General features: G+C 35.3%; 1 protein-coding gene across 1 annotated transcript in view; it reads left to right on the forward strand.

Moving 5' to 3' along the window:
- Nucleotides 1–5,358: 5,358 nt before the first annotated feature.
- The window catches only part of LOC108576925 (metabotropic glutamate receptor 7-like), a 13,617-nt gene continuing 4,052 nt past the window's right edge, over nucleotides 5,359–14,923 (forward strand). The window contains exons 1-10 of the mRNA XM_017940000.1: nucleotides 5,359–5,508; nucleotides 9,952–10,167; nucleotides 10,945–11,076; nucleotides 12,717–12,896; nucleotides 13,051–13,220; nucleotides 13,323–13,477; nucleotides 13,723–13,971; nucleotides 14,084–14,239; nucleotides 14,500–14,626; nucleotides 14,756–14,867. Of these exons, the coding sequence (XP_017795489.1) occupies nucleotides 5,359–5,508; nucleotides 9,952–10,167; nucleotides 10,945–11,076; nucleotides 12,717–12,896; nucleotides 13,051–13,220; nucleotides 13,323–13,477; nucleotides 13,723–13,971; nucleotides 14,084–14,239; nucleotides 14,500–14,626; nucleotides 14,756–14,867 (1,647 nt within the window). The remainder of the gene's footprint in view (nucleotides 5,509–9,951; nucleotides 10,168–10,944; nucleotides 11,077–12,716; nucleotides 12,897–13,050; nucleotides 13,221–13,322; nucleotides 13,478–13,722; nucleotides 13,972–14,083; nucleotides 14,240–14,499; nucleotides 14,627–14,755; nucleotides 14,868–14,923) is intronic.

Below are 14,923 nucleotides of genomic sequence, written 5' to 3' on the forward strand. Positions count from 1 at the left end.
AATAATTTAGAAAATTTAAAAATTCATCAAAATCATCTTTTTATTATACAATTTTACTTATATTCAACATTTCAAAGAACTTGCTATAAAAATAGGCGGTCGTACGTTAATAAAGCAGCAGCTGTTACTAATCTTTTTCGTATTTGCGAATAAAATCTTAGCAGCTTTGCTGTGCTGGGAAATATAATCAACTTTCCCATTCTCCCAAAAATTAGGTGTTTCTGAATTCATTCATTGCTGACTTGTTTACTTTTCTTCCTCGTTCTCCGCTCCTTTTTGTAGCTCTTTATGGGTAAATTTTGCGACATAAAAATACTTCTAAGCAGTTTAAAAAAAAAGAAATCGAAACTAATTCAAACTTCGTTCGAACTAAATTAGAAATAGTCGTTTTTCATCTTTTTCTCTATACCGTTTGCAATTTATTTCCAGTTCATTGTGAAGATTCTCGATATTTTTTCCGGAATTTCTGAATTTCCGCCGCAACTTGAAGCCTATGCTTCTCTTTATTGAGTTTGATTGACAGACGTTTTGAATCATGCCCAAAGCTTCGTACCCATTGACGTCGTTTTCATGAAAAATCATATAGAAGCTAACGTTTTTTCCTCTCTTTTTAACTATTTTTCTGTTCTTTTCCTACATTTTTTCACACAGAACACTGATGATAATAATTCACTCTGCACCGAAAACTCACGATCGCTGCTTAGTATTAATCACGAATAATCACGGGATCAAATTTTCAAAAGAGTTCACGAATTTTTCAACCAGTTCGCAGCCTAGATCCAGCGGAAACACGCAATTCTGCGTTGCGCCGCGCGAAAACCACGCGAAACCACTGCGAAACCGCGCAAGTTTACTCACGATCGAATAAAAAAGTTCGTTCATATTCACAGTTGTTGTTTAGCGCAGCTTATCGCGATTTCGGGCTGTCCGCTATGAAATACAACAGTCGTATAAAAATCGCAAGTGTCGCGTTTCCAAAGAAAATTTAAGGGAACGCGAGAACGTCGTTATTGCGAATGCTGAGGAATAGAAGTGGCAATCGGTCGTTTAACGATTTACATGTCAAAGGTGTAGACAGCAGTTTTATAGATATTTGAAAATTGCATCTGCATATTTGCTTCATCAGGTCTTCCTGTGAATGAAATTCACTTGTAAATGTTGAATGTAACTTGTGAAAAGAGAAATATGAAAGAGATTGTTGGATTTTTCTTCGAAGATCGATCGTTTTCGTGATCTTTATCGAGATCTTTGCAAATGTGCAATCGTGTGTCCCTTTAAATTGTTCATTTCTCGCAGTGTTCCGCTATTCTTGTCAATCGGATAAAATTACAAATGAAATTTCACGTATGTATATTTATTTGACCAAAAATCACAGTTTACTTAGAAGAATTACGTTTCTGCTTAAGTAGCGATCGATACTTGTTACAAGTATACAAAGTGTATTAGGCAAATGGGTCAAGCTATAGTTTTAAAGCGCTAGAAAGTTTTCTTAAAGCTAAACAATTTCAAGTAATGCATTACGTGATGTATAAAAAAAAAAAAAGAATAGAGAAAGTATTGAAGTTTTAATGTTTGAAAGCTTTAACATCCACTTTCCGTGAGTACACGTCCTCGTTCATGTTTATCGGCTACTTTGTCGCGCTTAGAAATATCAGTTACTTCGTTGTATCTTTATTTGCGAGATATTTGTCTCGCATCGCTCGTTTAAGTGATACGAGATCATGTTTAGAGTGCATATAGTGTTTGTATTTACCTCTTGCAGCCGAAATAGTCAAGAAGCTGGAAAATTCTATGGTGAAACGTATCTTGATCGAGGAGAACCAATGTTTGCGCCTTTTCCAAAATTCAATATCGATGTGTGAAGATACTTCAACCCTTTCGCTGAGGCGGACTTTAGTAACGGACGTGACAGACGATAGGTATTCAATCGTGGCCGAAAAGTCTCTCGTTTCGACGTTTTGAAATTTAACAGAATTTTATAAGGTCGAATTTACAAATTTTTTTTGATTAAATTAAGATGGAAATGCGAAGAAAACAAAAATTTATCATTTTTCATTTTTTTTTTTTTTACTGAATTGAGAGGGAAATGCGCAGAAAACAAAAATTAAAATTATTTGTAACTTAAAATTTATCGTTTTTTTTACCGAGTACAGATGGAAATGCGCAAAATACCAAAATTAAGGATTAAATTAACACAGAAGTGTGCAAAAGACAAAAATGAAGGATTAAATGAAATTAAAAGTGTGCGAAAAAATTTGCCAAAAAGCAAACGAGAGAGAAAAGCGCAATTTCGGTACCAAAGAGCTAAAAATCCAAAGAAGGAAATGTGAAAGTCGGCGAAAAAGGAAAAATGTATTATGTTAATACATATCTGGCTTCTATCGATCAGAATTCACGAGCTTTCCCACACGAAATATCTCTCGATTGCGCTTCCTTCCAAATCGTTGAATTATCGCATTTTTCGAAAAATCAAACGTCTCGTATATTTCGGCTGTCGGTTGCGCAAATCTTTGGATAAGAGAGGAGAGGCATTCAACGACATTAAATTCACTGACCAGATATTCTTCAAGAGGTCTCCAGGTCAAGAATCTTTTGTTTTCGAATCTTACGTCGAGATGAAACAATGCTCATTAATAATAGGATGTTTAATCTCCACAATGGGCATTCGTGGTTGAACAAAGACTCGCATTTAACAAATGCTAGTAACAAAGGTTGATACAATGTTAATGCATGGCGTAGTATTTTAGTTGAATGGATTTTTGGACCGTAGAAATACTATCTTTAATTTCGACTAGCATGTCCTTGTGCTGGATACAGAAAAGCGGAGAAATTACGCAAATTCTAGGGGAATATAAAGTCGTGATATACCACGGGAGAAATGTGTGCGTTAGGGATACACATTCTGACGTACAATAACATTCAATATTTTCCATCCTATTCAAAGAAGAAAGTGTTTGTAGTATTTGATCTTCCACCGAAGAAATTTAATTACTGAAAAGTTTTGGAAGCGTTAAATTAGATCTCGCTACTCCTCGTTTTATACTTTTTTCTTTATCGTCCTTCTTGCTAAAAGTATACCGGACCAAGTACGGTTAAATGAACTTACCACTTCGCTTCACTTTCTTTCCTTTTTAACTTCTTTCCGAAGAAACAGTGCATTAAAATAGATAAGTTGAGAATTAAGCTATAGATCTAGCAAAATTTTCTCTGGTATCGTTGCACAATTGGAAATGTAATAGCAACAGGCTCGTATATTTTCTCTTGCTTTGTTATTTTTACAGTTACATTTGTTTTCTCTTACGGATAGAACAGTGTCCAGTTACTTTATTGTCACTGTCTCGAAATCAGGTCAGGATAATTAAATCGGAGAGGCAAGTGATCCAGTGTAATTATTCGATTTTTATCTGACGTAGGCTAGCTCGGTTCTCAATGTGTGCAATATCGGTGACAACAACGAGAAAGTGTAAAAAATAGCGTTATTTTTCTTTCCATTAATTGGTCGAAATGACCAATTAGCAAGCATTTCCAAAAAAAAAAAGTGAATATTCTATACTGGTTTATTTTTTATAATTATTATGATTTGATAATTTTCCGGCTATATTTTCCGCATTTATACTCCTATTTGCCTCGGTACGAATTTATTTTTTCCGTCACTTTTTAGTCGCGCAAAAATTCACTTTTGGAGAGTCGCTAACGGGTCACTTTTGACCCGACCGGGTTAAAAGATACATAAATGTTCTTTTCCATTATTCCGTTATCATATTGCGAGTGGAACGATCGTTGCAACAATACACAAACTGTTTCTCAACATGTGGTATCCACTTCAACGGGTGACACAAAAACAATGAAAAAAGTTCATAGAAAGATGTGCCCTATTTGATCTCGTTCCCGAGTTATAGCCATTTTTGTATTCCAATACTGTGCAAGTGCGTGTAGTCTTTGAAATGTTCTTTTATCTGGCAGATGTCTATTGGGGAAACGATCCGCGTATAGACATTTTGCTTCGGCTGAATCACATTCGACGAGTCTATATATCAAATGCACGTCTGTCGTTTCCTGTTTCTGAATACATCTTCGTTATCACTTTGAACGTAAGAGTAAACGACAAATTAACGAATTAGCAAATGCTTTCTGCTAAAGGAGAACGAATTTAGATGGGCTTGTTGAAGAAAGTAATCAAGTTGTCGAACATTGTACTACAATTATACTATATACACTCTTGTTTATAAGTATCAAGACACTTATTGAACGCGAAACAAAGCTAAACAGTCGTTGCCAAATTATTAAGATTTACAAAAGAATTTTCACAAATTTAAAACAGAATTTTCTCAAGTTCTAATTTACAACGTATTTTCTTCTTCGATTAAAACAAAGTAAAACTGTTTTCTTGCAGTTTATTACGTCACTCCGTTAATTCCTGCCGCAAAGTGGCTTTTCAAAAATTTGATCTTAAGGATATGCAATTACCTGAGAATTTGCAACAAGTTCAAATAGCGAAAATTGCGTTTAGAGCGTGTGTCAGGCTGTTCAGTCTGTTTCATTCGTTACCGGGTGTCCATCAAATTCAGCGTCGCATAGTGTTTAAACGTGTTCACAGAATTACGACGTAGTTAGAAGATGTTCACGCTATTAGCAACAGATTAGTACAATACCTGGAGTCGATTATATCGAATAACCTACACGAGATTCAACCACTTGCTAATTAATCTAATCTATCGAGACAAAAGTCACAAATCGCACGATTACCATCCCCTGCTAAAATGGAACTTTAAACGAATATCACTGGCACAAATCTGAAGAAACTGGCACATTATCAATTCGTTCGTGCAACAAGAAAGAATCTGCTAAATGAACCCAGGCAGTATCAAGCAAAACAATAGACATTTTTAAAGTAATCGTCGACCAGCTAAAGGTGTGTCTCTGGAAAAAATAAAGGAAAAAACAGTGGCAGCAAAAGAAAGGACACTTTGCTGAAACGATAGATTGTAAAGTTATATTAAAAGGAAGGCATACTGAAAATTTAATTAACTTGAAAAAACACACAGGAGTTAAATTTCACAGAATAAGGATAGAAAAATTTGCAATGGAAGAAAATCGTGTTTTTGTTATGTTTTGGGTGTTAAAGAGCGAGATTGTAAAATTATATTAAAAGAAAGGCGTATTAAAAATTTAATCAACTTGTAAAAACACACAAGAGTTAAATTTCACAGACATCAAATATATATATATATGTATAAGAAAAATTTGTATCAACGCTTTGTAGCGAATTTGCACGAGCTAATTACTTGCAACAGAAGAAAATCGTGTTTTTGTTATGTTTTAGGTGTCAGAGGGCAATCTAATCTTCAACTGAGCAAGATGAGCTTGGGGAAAATTTTAACATGGGTGTCATATTCTCTTATTGTGTGTGAGTGTCACAATCGTAAGGGACGCGACGAAGACGGCTCGAAACTAATACGCATCAACGGTGACGTAATCCTCGGTGGAATATTCCCTATGCACGAGCAGGTAAATTTCCATCGAATCTTATATGAAATCCACGTAGAAGAGTAAGATGTGAAGTAGTAAAATTCTACTGTATTCGTGGCTTCGTTGCGTCGTCGTAAAATTTAATTGCTACATTTTGAAAGTTTCGCGAAAATTGCATTCCTAAATTGCAAATTTCGAGACAGTTGTATTCTCCTAAATTGCAAATTTCGAGACAGTTGTACTGAGCTAAATTGCAAATTTGCAAAGCATAATCTTTCGTGAAATTAAATACCTGAGATTATTCGCAGGAACGAACTTTAAATCTTACTCGCGAAATTGTCAGACTTAAGTACGTCAAATTTTTACCGCATCTCGTTGTTTAGGCTAATTTGGAGTATTTTTAAATTCAACCAAGTGTACGTAAATGTGAAACATAATATTAAACCATGCTAAGTGAAATCTGACAGTGTTTTGTACAGTGCAAGACAGTTTCCTTTCAGTGGTTCGGGTATTATTGATACTGACTACTGAAATTCGTTCTAGCCGCAACTGTCTGACATAAAGCTATTCTTATTCTACTTGTTATGGACTTCAGCTTCTTTTCTTCGGTACTATTACTGACTAGAGTATCAAGTTCTACTGTTTCCCTCATTGCACTGTAATAGTTAATGTAGAAATAATTTTTAAAATTTTTTAAAAATTGAAAAATTGAAAAATTACGACTTTTACATTGAAAAGTAAATAAAAAAATCGGTAATATTGCAGACAGTCCGTTATCGTGACAATCTTTCTAAAAATGATCATAAATTACAGCTATATATACCAAATTTACTATTTTTATGGTATCATCGTATAAATCGAATAAATTCTGTTAACATAAACGACATACTTTACGGAAGAATTACACCGAGTGTGATTAAACGAAATGTTGCAAATTTCTACAACAGAATACTACTTTTCGAATTTCATGATCTCTGCCCTTACCTCTCGTGTCAAACCATTTCTCCCGACGTTTCCACTCTGACATTCGTCAAACTAAGAACAGGATATCTGTCAATCAATCGAGGAAACTCGGGATATTTCCTCTCTAGTGAACAATACGTGAACATATGCAAAAACCACCCTCGCATGTGTGTACTTACACATCTGCGAACTCGCGATGAAATTGCAAGATGTGGAATAAGCATCAACTTGAGATAAGGATCTTTTCCTGCAATCCCGGAACATCAAGTGGTCCAGATGTGACGTCCGTGCTTTATCCAACAACCGTCAGACATTCGTCAGGAAACGTCTAATTCTACTGAAAACCACGAGAAATAAAGCCCACCGAAGAAGCAGCAGGATACGAATAAGAATTTACAAATTAAGAAGTAGCTACTGAGAATTACCAACAGTCGTTACAAAAAATCGTCAATTAGTACGAACACATCGCAAATTATCTCAGAAACGACGCGGCTCCTCTTCGACCAGCAGGAAAAAAATAACGGAAGGCATAAACATAAAGGCGCAGACTCCATCTGAATAGAAGAGATAGAAGGTCAGACAGAGAATCTAGCTAAGGATCATCGAACAACACAGATAATGAGCTACGGATTTCCTATACAGAGTGTCCCAGCGGATCGTTGTACAATTGGGGATGTTTCTTTATGAAAAAAAATACAGGAAAAAGTGGGATAAAGTTTTGCACATCGAAGAAACCATCGTAACCTCGTTCCTATCCGTAAAGTGTTACAGTACCCAATACTATTCCCCTTATCATAACTCCATTTCCCGATGATATAACTGTGATATCCGTGGTGAACTCGACCGATACACCAGAATCCGTGCAATGTAGAAATTCCGGAAGTGGATCGACATTCTTTAAGCCACACTTCGTAATACCGATGGACGATAGATTTCCTTTTTATATATACAGGGTGATCCGTCTTTTCTGCATTCGTATTCACGGTTCGTCTGTTCGGTAACAGGTGAGAGATATTTCAAGGGGTGAAGATGAAGGATAAAGGAATCGAGGCCTTTGATTGGGAAAAAGGCACATACCCTGAAATTCCATTTCAAGAAAATCGATTTCGAAGTTTTCGTTGGCGTATTATTTAATAGAAAGTCGTTGCAATTAAATTCAAAAGAGAAGTAATTATTTTTGATATATTACATACAGCCCGGTCCATAAATCATGGGACACCTACTAATTTCAGCTTTACGTTTAAATTAACGCTGTTAAACACCCGCGTTATTAAATTAAACGATTATTTACAGATTACTTGCACCGAGTATAGTTTTTTAATGTTGAAATATCTTTTTGTGACGCTAGACGCAGACAATTTCCGGTGTTGGACCTTATTATAAATATTTCAGTTTTTTGTATTAATTATAATAAAACACCAGCCGTATCGGAATAAATAACTAAATCCTTCATCTGAACTCGATTTATTGTAAAACGGTCAAATGGTGTCCCATGACTTACGGATTTTCTCCATAAGTGGCCTCAATTGCAATTTCACCTTGTTTTTCTATTTTAAATAATAAAATATTACTCTGAAGCTCGGCAATTCGTCTACATCGACAAATATTAGGGTGGCTTGTAGCAGGGGTGGAATCATCGATTCTCAGTTTATTCTTATCAACTTGGTAAATGACTCTGCGACACTTTATAAAGAAATTCACAAGGGCATATCAGAACCGGCTTTATGGAATTTTCAAGCGGAGAAGATTAATGTCCTTCTCAGCTGGCAAATGTGCCAGAATATGTAATCTACAAAGTCATACACCGTGACTTTGCACAAATATGTTCGTGCGCTGAACATCCCATTATTGCCAGTAGCAAAGTCTATACACACTCTGTGATTGTCCACGCGAATTGTCGACGGAAGAATCAATAAACACTGATTGATCGATTTCTTAGTAATTACAAAATACGGTAAAGTCGTCGTATTTTCTCGTTAGAGAAGACAGTAGTTTCTTCTCTGAAATGTTTGTAAATCTATTGAAGACGAAAGGAAGCTACTCAACGTGATCACGGTCCCACTGGGATTTAAATACTCCTCCGCGTTTATTTCTAGAAGACGTTCCATTATGCGATATTTCGCTAATTTTCGATTCGAAATTTTTCTGCCTATCTTTTTATCTTCTGTTCCTTTATTTCTTCAGTTAAATATTCAGAGAAACTTTACTGTATTTTACATTTTTAATATCGTATTCTACGTTTCTTGCGTAAAGCATAGTGTATTTAATAAATTAAAAATAAATCATCGATTATTTCTTAACACATAAGTTATACTTGGGGAACACTTATATTCGTAGCGGATGTAATCTACAGTATCACTGTGAAAACGCTTTACCGGAACGTCAATCATCTCCTCGAGATTCACTTAATACCTGCCAGACTGATTAATGAAAAAAAAACAAATGGAACTGTGCAGGTGTGGCGGTAGTAATATGACGCATTTCACAGTAATAATCTCCGTTCACCGTTAAAACGTTCCGCTCGTTTTTTATTTATTCAATGATGACGGTCAGTTTGAATTATTTGTGCAAAAGCAATCGTGACATTTAAATATGCTTTTCTAATTAATTTTTTTTGTCGTAACATACGTATGTTTCGATCTGTTCCAATTTTCTGTTTTATTATTCGTTTAAGACAAATTACCAGTAGATGACTATATTCTTCTTCTTGTTTACTGTGTTAAGACACAGTTAAATCCCTCGTATTACGTCCACAGAATCGACTCGTAATACTTATTACAGATTTTATTATTTAAATCTTGATTTTATTAATTATCGAGGTACTTTTTCTCTTCTTTCTTACGTAGGATGACATAAACTATTTTCTACCTGTTCAAGATCTGAATCTCCGTTTAATCACTGATTAATTATGTTAATTATCATGCGAGTCTTTATATCTTTTCTCACAATTATATCAATTATCATACGAGTCTTTATATCTTTTCTCACAATTATATCAATTATCATACGAGTCTTTATAACTTTTCTCACAATTATATCAATTATCATACGAGTCTTTATAACTTTTCTCACAATTATATTAATTATCATACGAGTCTTCGTAGCTTTTCTCACAATGTTGAGACTGACTATTACTCTTTCACATATTACATATTCCGTATATTTATCATTTCTCCTGTCCCCGCTGAAAGGTTACAATAATTGTTAAGTGGATTAGATTTACGACACGGACGTCCGGCAAAGTTATTTGTGGGACTTTTTTATTAAAACTTTTACGTCGCAGTTGACAGTTAGGACCAGAAATCGGAGTCTAGAAATTGCTTTATGGTCGCAGAAATACAGAATTTCTGCGTATAGTACGGTCCACGAAATAGCGAGGTCGTAAATTAAATCCTCGAACTGCCAGTTTCACTATAATCATATCTAAAAATCCACTTGGACGGAAGCGTGGTTACGGAGCACAACGAAGATACATTTGATACATACTTTATTTACACACAGCCGTATTCTTATCCATAGGTGCCTGGTTCTATGGGTCAGTCGCCATGCGGTGCAGTGAAAGAGGAAAAAGGAATGCAACGTTTGGAGGCAATGTTGTATGTTCTCGACGAGATTAATTCGGACGATGATTTATTGCCTAACACCACTTTAGGTGCACTCATTCTCGATTCCTGCAGCAGCGATACTTATGCTCTCGATCAGAGCATGGAATTTGTCCGCTCTTATATGAACCAAGTAAGTACTTATCAATTCCTTTATTTTTCTCTTCGTGAGAAACGAAAGGGAAAAGTAAAAATCTGAAAAGATAGAAAGTTATCCGTGAAAAGAACGCATTTTCCGTCATTTTGTGCAATTCGAAGTAATGCAATGCAGGTATTAAAACAGGTAGCAGAAAGTGAATACTAGAAATGTTAGGATCAATGGATCCGACGCTGGAATGCGTTTATGTAGTCGCAAAGGGACTACATTGAAAGCGGTGGCTTCACATTTGTTTATCCCCTTGCTTTGCGATTTTTTAATCGCTAGTTTCGGCTGTTCGCCGTTCATATGCAGCGTTGAATTAAAATGCAAGTGAAAATATTGTATGGAATTTGTATTTGGTAATTGTCAGGCTTGAATTGAAGCTGAAATTGGTGCAAGCATACAAATTTAACAAAAATGCAATTCTTCTTTAGTCACATTTTGGCCGAGTTTGATTCATCGTTACGAAGCAAAGGGTTAATTTTCATTGTCACTGCTGCTGACAAATATGTTTCATTGATAATTACAACAAAATTCAAAATATAATACAAAATCGCGGTAAATCATTTCTCAAATTTGTTCGGAAATATGGAACGAAAGGAGATCGGGTGATTTATTTCGCGTCACTCTGTAGTCCTGTGAAAAACACTGCAGATACTCCGCCACTGCAGCTTTCGATTCATCGAAACTGTCAAACAAATAGACGAAACAACAATAGACAAGTAGACAAACAATTACAAAGCGAGTGACGTATCTTTTATTCGTTCCCAGGATATATCCGAATATAAATGTGAAAACGACAAACCGCCTATGTATGTGCCCCATAAACCTGTGACAGGCGTTATAGGAGCTTCGTTCAGTGTAGTCTCCATTATGGTGGCCAATATTCTCCGATTATTCAAGGTCAGTGCTTTTCATTCTTATTAACATATTCCTTGCTCCCTCTCTGTGTGCGTGTACCGTCTCGAGGCTGCACAATAGTCTCCGGAAGTAGAACTTTCATTAGACGAAAAAGCATGTTCTTCGATCCGATGCTCAAGGAAAACGCGTACAAAGGGAGCAGATTAAAATGCGAAAAATTCCACACTCCCGATACTTGTTCTATAAGAAAATATTTCCGTGTGATCTCTCAACTTCGTTCCGATACTCTGTATTAAAATATGGAAAATTTGAATGTTTACCTGACATACTGCGAACAAATATTTTATACCTATTTTTAGTCAAAAAAGACAACATATATATATAGGGTGTTCTAAGTTATTTTGGACGAGCTGCTATTCTTTAGATAAAAATAAGGAAGAAATATTGTATGAAGTTCTGAAATGAACGTTTCGTTAGAAAATTGTAGGCAAATAAATATTGTACGCGTGAATATAGAAAATGGAGAGATATTCACCTATATAGGATCCTCCCAGTAATCATATTAAAAGCGGGAGGAGGGTGATTGTATGCTTCGTACGTCTATGGAACGAATTTTTGAAATTGATTTTCTGGAAAACTAGGTTTCCTAGGTAAAATCTTTATTCCGTTACTTCGTCACCTTTTTTTTTTTTCTTCTTCTTTTCATGAGAAATCACCCTCTGTCTGTATGTGCCGCAATTACTGCGTCACTCTGCATATAATTTACCAAGAATAGCGAGAGATCTGTTTTGCATTTGTGTAATCATTTTAATACCGTTCTGTGTACCGCATCGTGTACGCTTCTTTCAGCGTGAAACTTCAAACGCATTTACATAATATAGAAACGACGCACATGTGCGTATAAAAAAAATGTCAACTTCACCGAGCGTAAAAACATTTTGCGACGCGAGTGTCGGATGCTCTAGTTTATGCAAGAAATGCGAAATATTAAGTTTTTCGATTTCTTTTTCTCTTTTTTTTATTCCAAACAATTTTGCATACCTTTGTTTATCCCGCGATGTTGACGTACTCTGCATAACATTAATAAAAAGGAGAGAGGGGATCTATTGTGCAATAAAAATACTATTTTTACCCGTCGAGTTCGTAGTACAGTGATCTAAATTCAAGAAATGTTGAATGACAAAGGAATAATTGATAAATGATTATTAATTGTAACAATGATAAATACTAAATAAATAATTCAATAAATAAATGATAAATTCTAGCCTTTGATCACTGCAAATTCGCTCCAAAGTTTGACTAACATGTGATAGTCATTAATATTGCATAATGTCAAATATAGCCAGTGGAAAAAATATAGAGAAGTCATAAATTAGAAAATTAAGTAACGACACCGATTGGTACAGTAAAATCCAAGGTTTAATACAGCATTTTTCGTTTTCGATTACAACAGAATCAAAGCTAAAGCATAAATACTTGATGCAGCTCTGACTAACAATAAGTAAGATTTCTAATCCTTATTTTCTCAGGATTCTGTCGACTCGCTTGTCGATATGTTCGAACATGTAATTTCACGACCTCGCTATATTTCTTCCATCGACTGTACAATAGGTCACAATCGTTAGTATCGAAATTCTTAACGGTGCAATATTAACAGCAAAAGATGATTACCGTGCTTGTAGATACCACAAATAAGTTATGCGTCAACAAGCACAGAACTTTCGGATAAAAGTCGGTTCGAATACTTCAGCAGAGTGGTACCACCGGATAATTTTCAAGCCCAAGCGATGGTTGAAATTATTCACCAACTCGGATGGAAGTACGTTTCTACAGTAGCAGTTGAAGGTGATTATGGAGAAAAGGTGATTAAATTATTCTCACTAAACTAACATCGACTCTATAGGTAGGTATTTAGAATGCAAACTTCATCGCTAATATTGGAAGATATTTTTCGATCATTTTTTTCAGCAATGAAATTTTATATCGACAATCATCGGCACGTTGTCTATTTCGCAGGGTATCGCTAGTTTTATTTCCTTGTCCATGGAATACGGTATCTGCGTAGCCGTTAGTGAGAAGATCTTGAGAAATTCAAAAACTGAAGATTTCGATAAAATCGTCGAACGACTGAATTCGAAGCATAACGCCAGAGGCATCGTTCTGTTCGTCGATGAGGATAATATAAGGTGAAATATTCAGTTATTCCCGTTTTTAGCGTCGTTTTTAATATACATTCTATGTAATCGCTCGGTAAAGGAATCATTGTCTTTTCGATTTATTATTGTCAGAAAGCTTCTTCTTGCAACTGTCAGAGCCAATCGTACGGGGCATTTTATGTGGATAGGCAGTGATTCATGGGGTGCGAAAGTGTACCCCGTGAGAGATCAAGAATTTGCTGCAGAAGGTGCAATCACAATATTACCGTACAGAACATCTCTTCTAGGTAAATTAACAGAGTTCAGTTTATTTCTATATATTTGCTTAATAGACCCGTATATTCGCATATTCGCGTGTGTAGATGGTTCGTGGAATATACAGGGTGGGACAAAAACACATATTCTTTTATGACTTTTAAATGAAGTTGAGCGCGAAAAACTTAGATTTATCATATTTTACATATTCTGTCAGTTTCAAAGATAGTTTATCCAAGGCATAACGTATTTTCTTGTCCACAAATGGTAATTATAGGTTTCGACAATTACTATCTAAATCTTCGTCCAAGAATGGATAACGAGTGCGGAGGTCAAAGTGAGAGTAACGTGCCACACGAACAGCTACCTGGGAAAATAGTGAACTGTCGGAACATTTGGTTTCGCGAATTTTGGTCTCAACATCATAAATGCAGTTTCAATACAAATTCGACTGCAAGTGTAACACGCTGTACTGGCACCGAGGAATTAATTGATTACGAACAAGAAGGATTGGTACCGTTTGTCGGTGAGAGATGAAGAGTTTTCATAGAATTCTTAATTCTATAAAGATTAAATACTCTCACTTAAGCATTACAAAAGTATCAACGTATTAATCCATTATGTGTAATTGATTTCAGTTGATGCCGTTTATGCTATGGCACACGGTGTTCATAATTTAATCGAAGAAGAATGCGTGAATAACTTTGGAATTAGTCACCATTTGTGCGAAGAACTTCGCCCGGCACCCAGTGGTCAGCAATTGCTTCAACACATTCGAAATGTTAGTTTTATCGGTAAGCGATATCTGTATTATACTAATTTTCATCTCACATCGTTAAATACAAATCAATGCTGTCTGTTATTATACCATTTAATAAATTTCATAAATTTCATAAATTTAGGCAACATCCTAACGATACTAAAATTATACTCAGAATACACTAAAATTTTGTTTAAATTTCCTTATAAAAGTTTAACAAAAATTAGATATAATCGCTAGACATTATAAACGACGAACAACTGTGTGTTTTCACTTTGTTTAATTAACATTCAGGTCGTCAGGGTACCGAAATAAAATTTAAGTCCGACGGTGATGCGTATGGATTTTATAATATATACCAATACCAGAGAAAAGAAGACGGTCGTTTTGATTACGTTCTCATTGGTACATGGAAAGAAGAGTAAGTAAAACTTTACAATTCTACAGAATCTCGCGATGCAAATAAACAGTGAAAAATGTTCTTATAATATTACTAATAATGAAATTTTTAACGAAATCCTTTAATAAGGAATTCTCGAACTTTCTTCAGACTGGTGCTTGACATTAATATAACAAGATGGGCGACAGGAACTGGACCAGTTCATATCCCTCGAAGTTTATGCAGCGATAACTGCCCGCTAGGTCATGTACGCAATTTTCAGGTAAATAATTAAAATTTATTATTACGGACCACTTTACGTAATGGATAGCGTTACTA

The sequence above is a fragment of the Habropoda laboriosa genome, unplaced genomic scaffold (assembly GCF_001263275.1).
Source record: "Habropoda laboriosa isolate 0110345459 unplaced genomic scaffold, ASM126327v1 scaffold561, whole genome shotgun sequence".
Lineage (NCBI taxonomy): Eukaryota > Metazoa > Arthropoda > Insecta > Hymenoptera > Apidae > Habropoda > Habropoda laboriosa.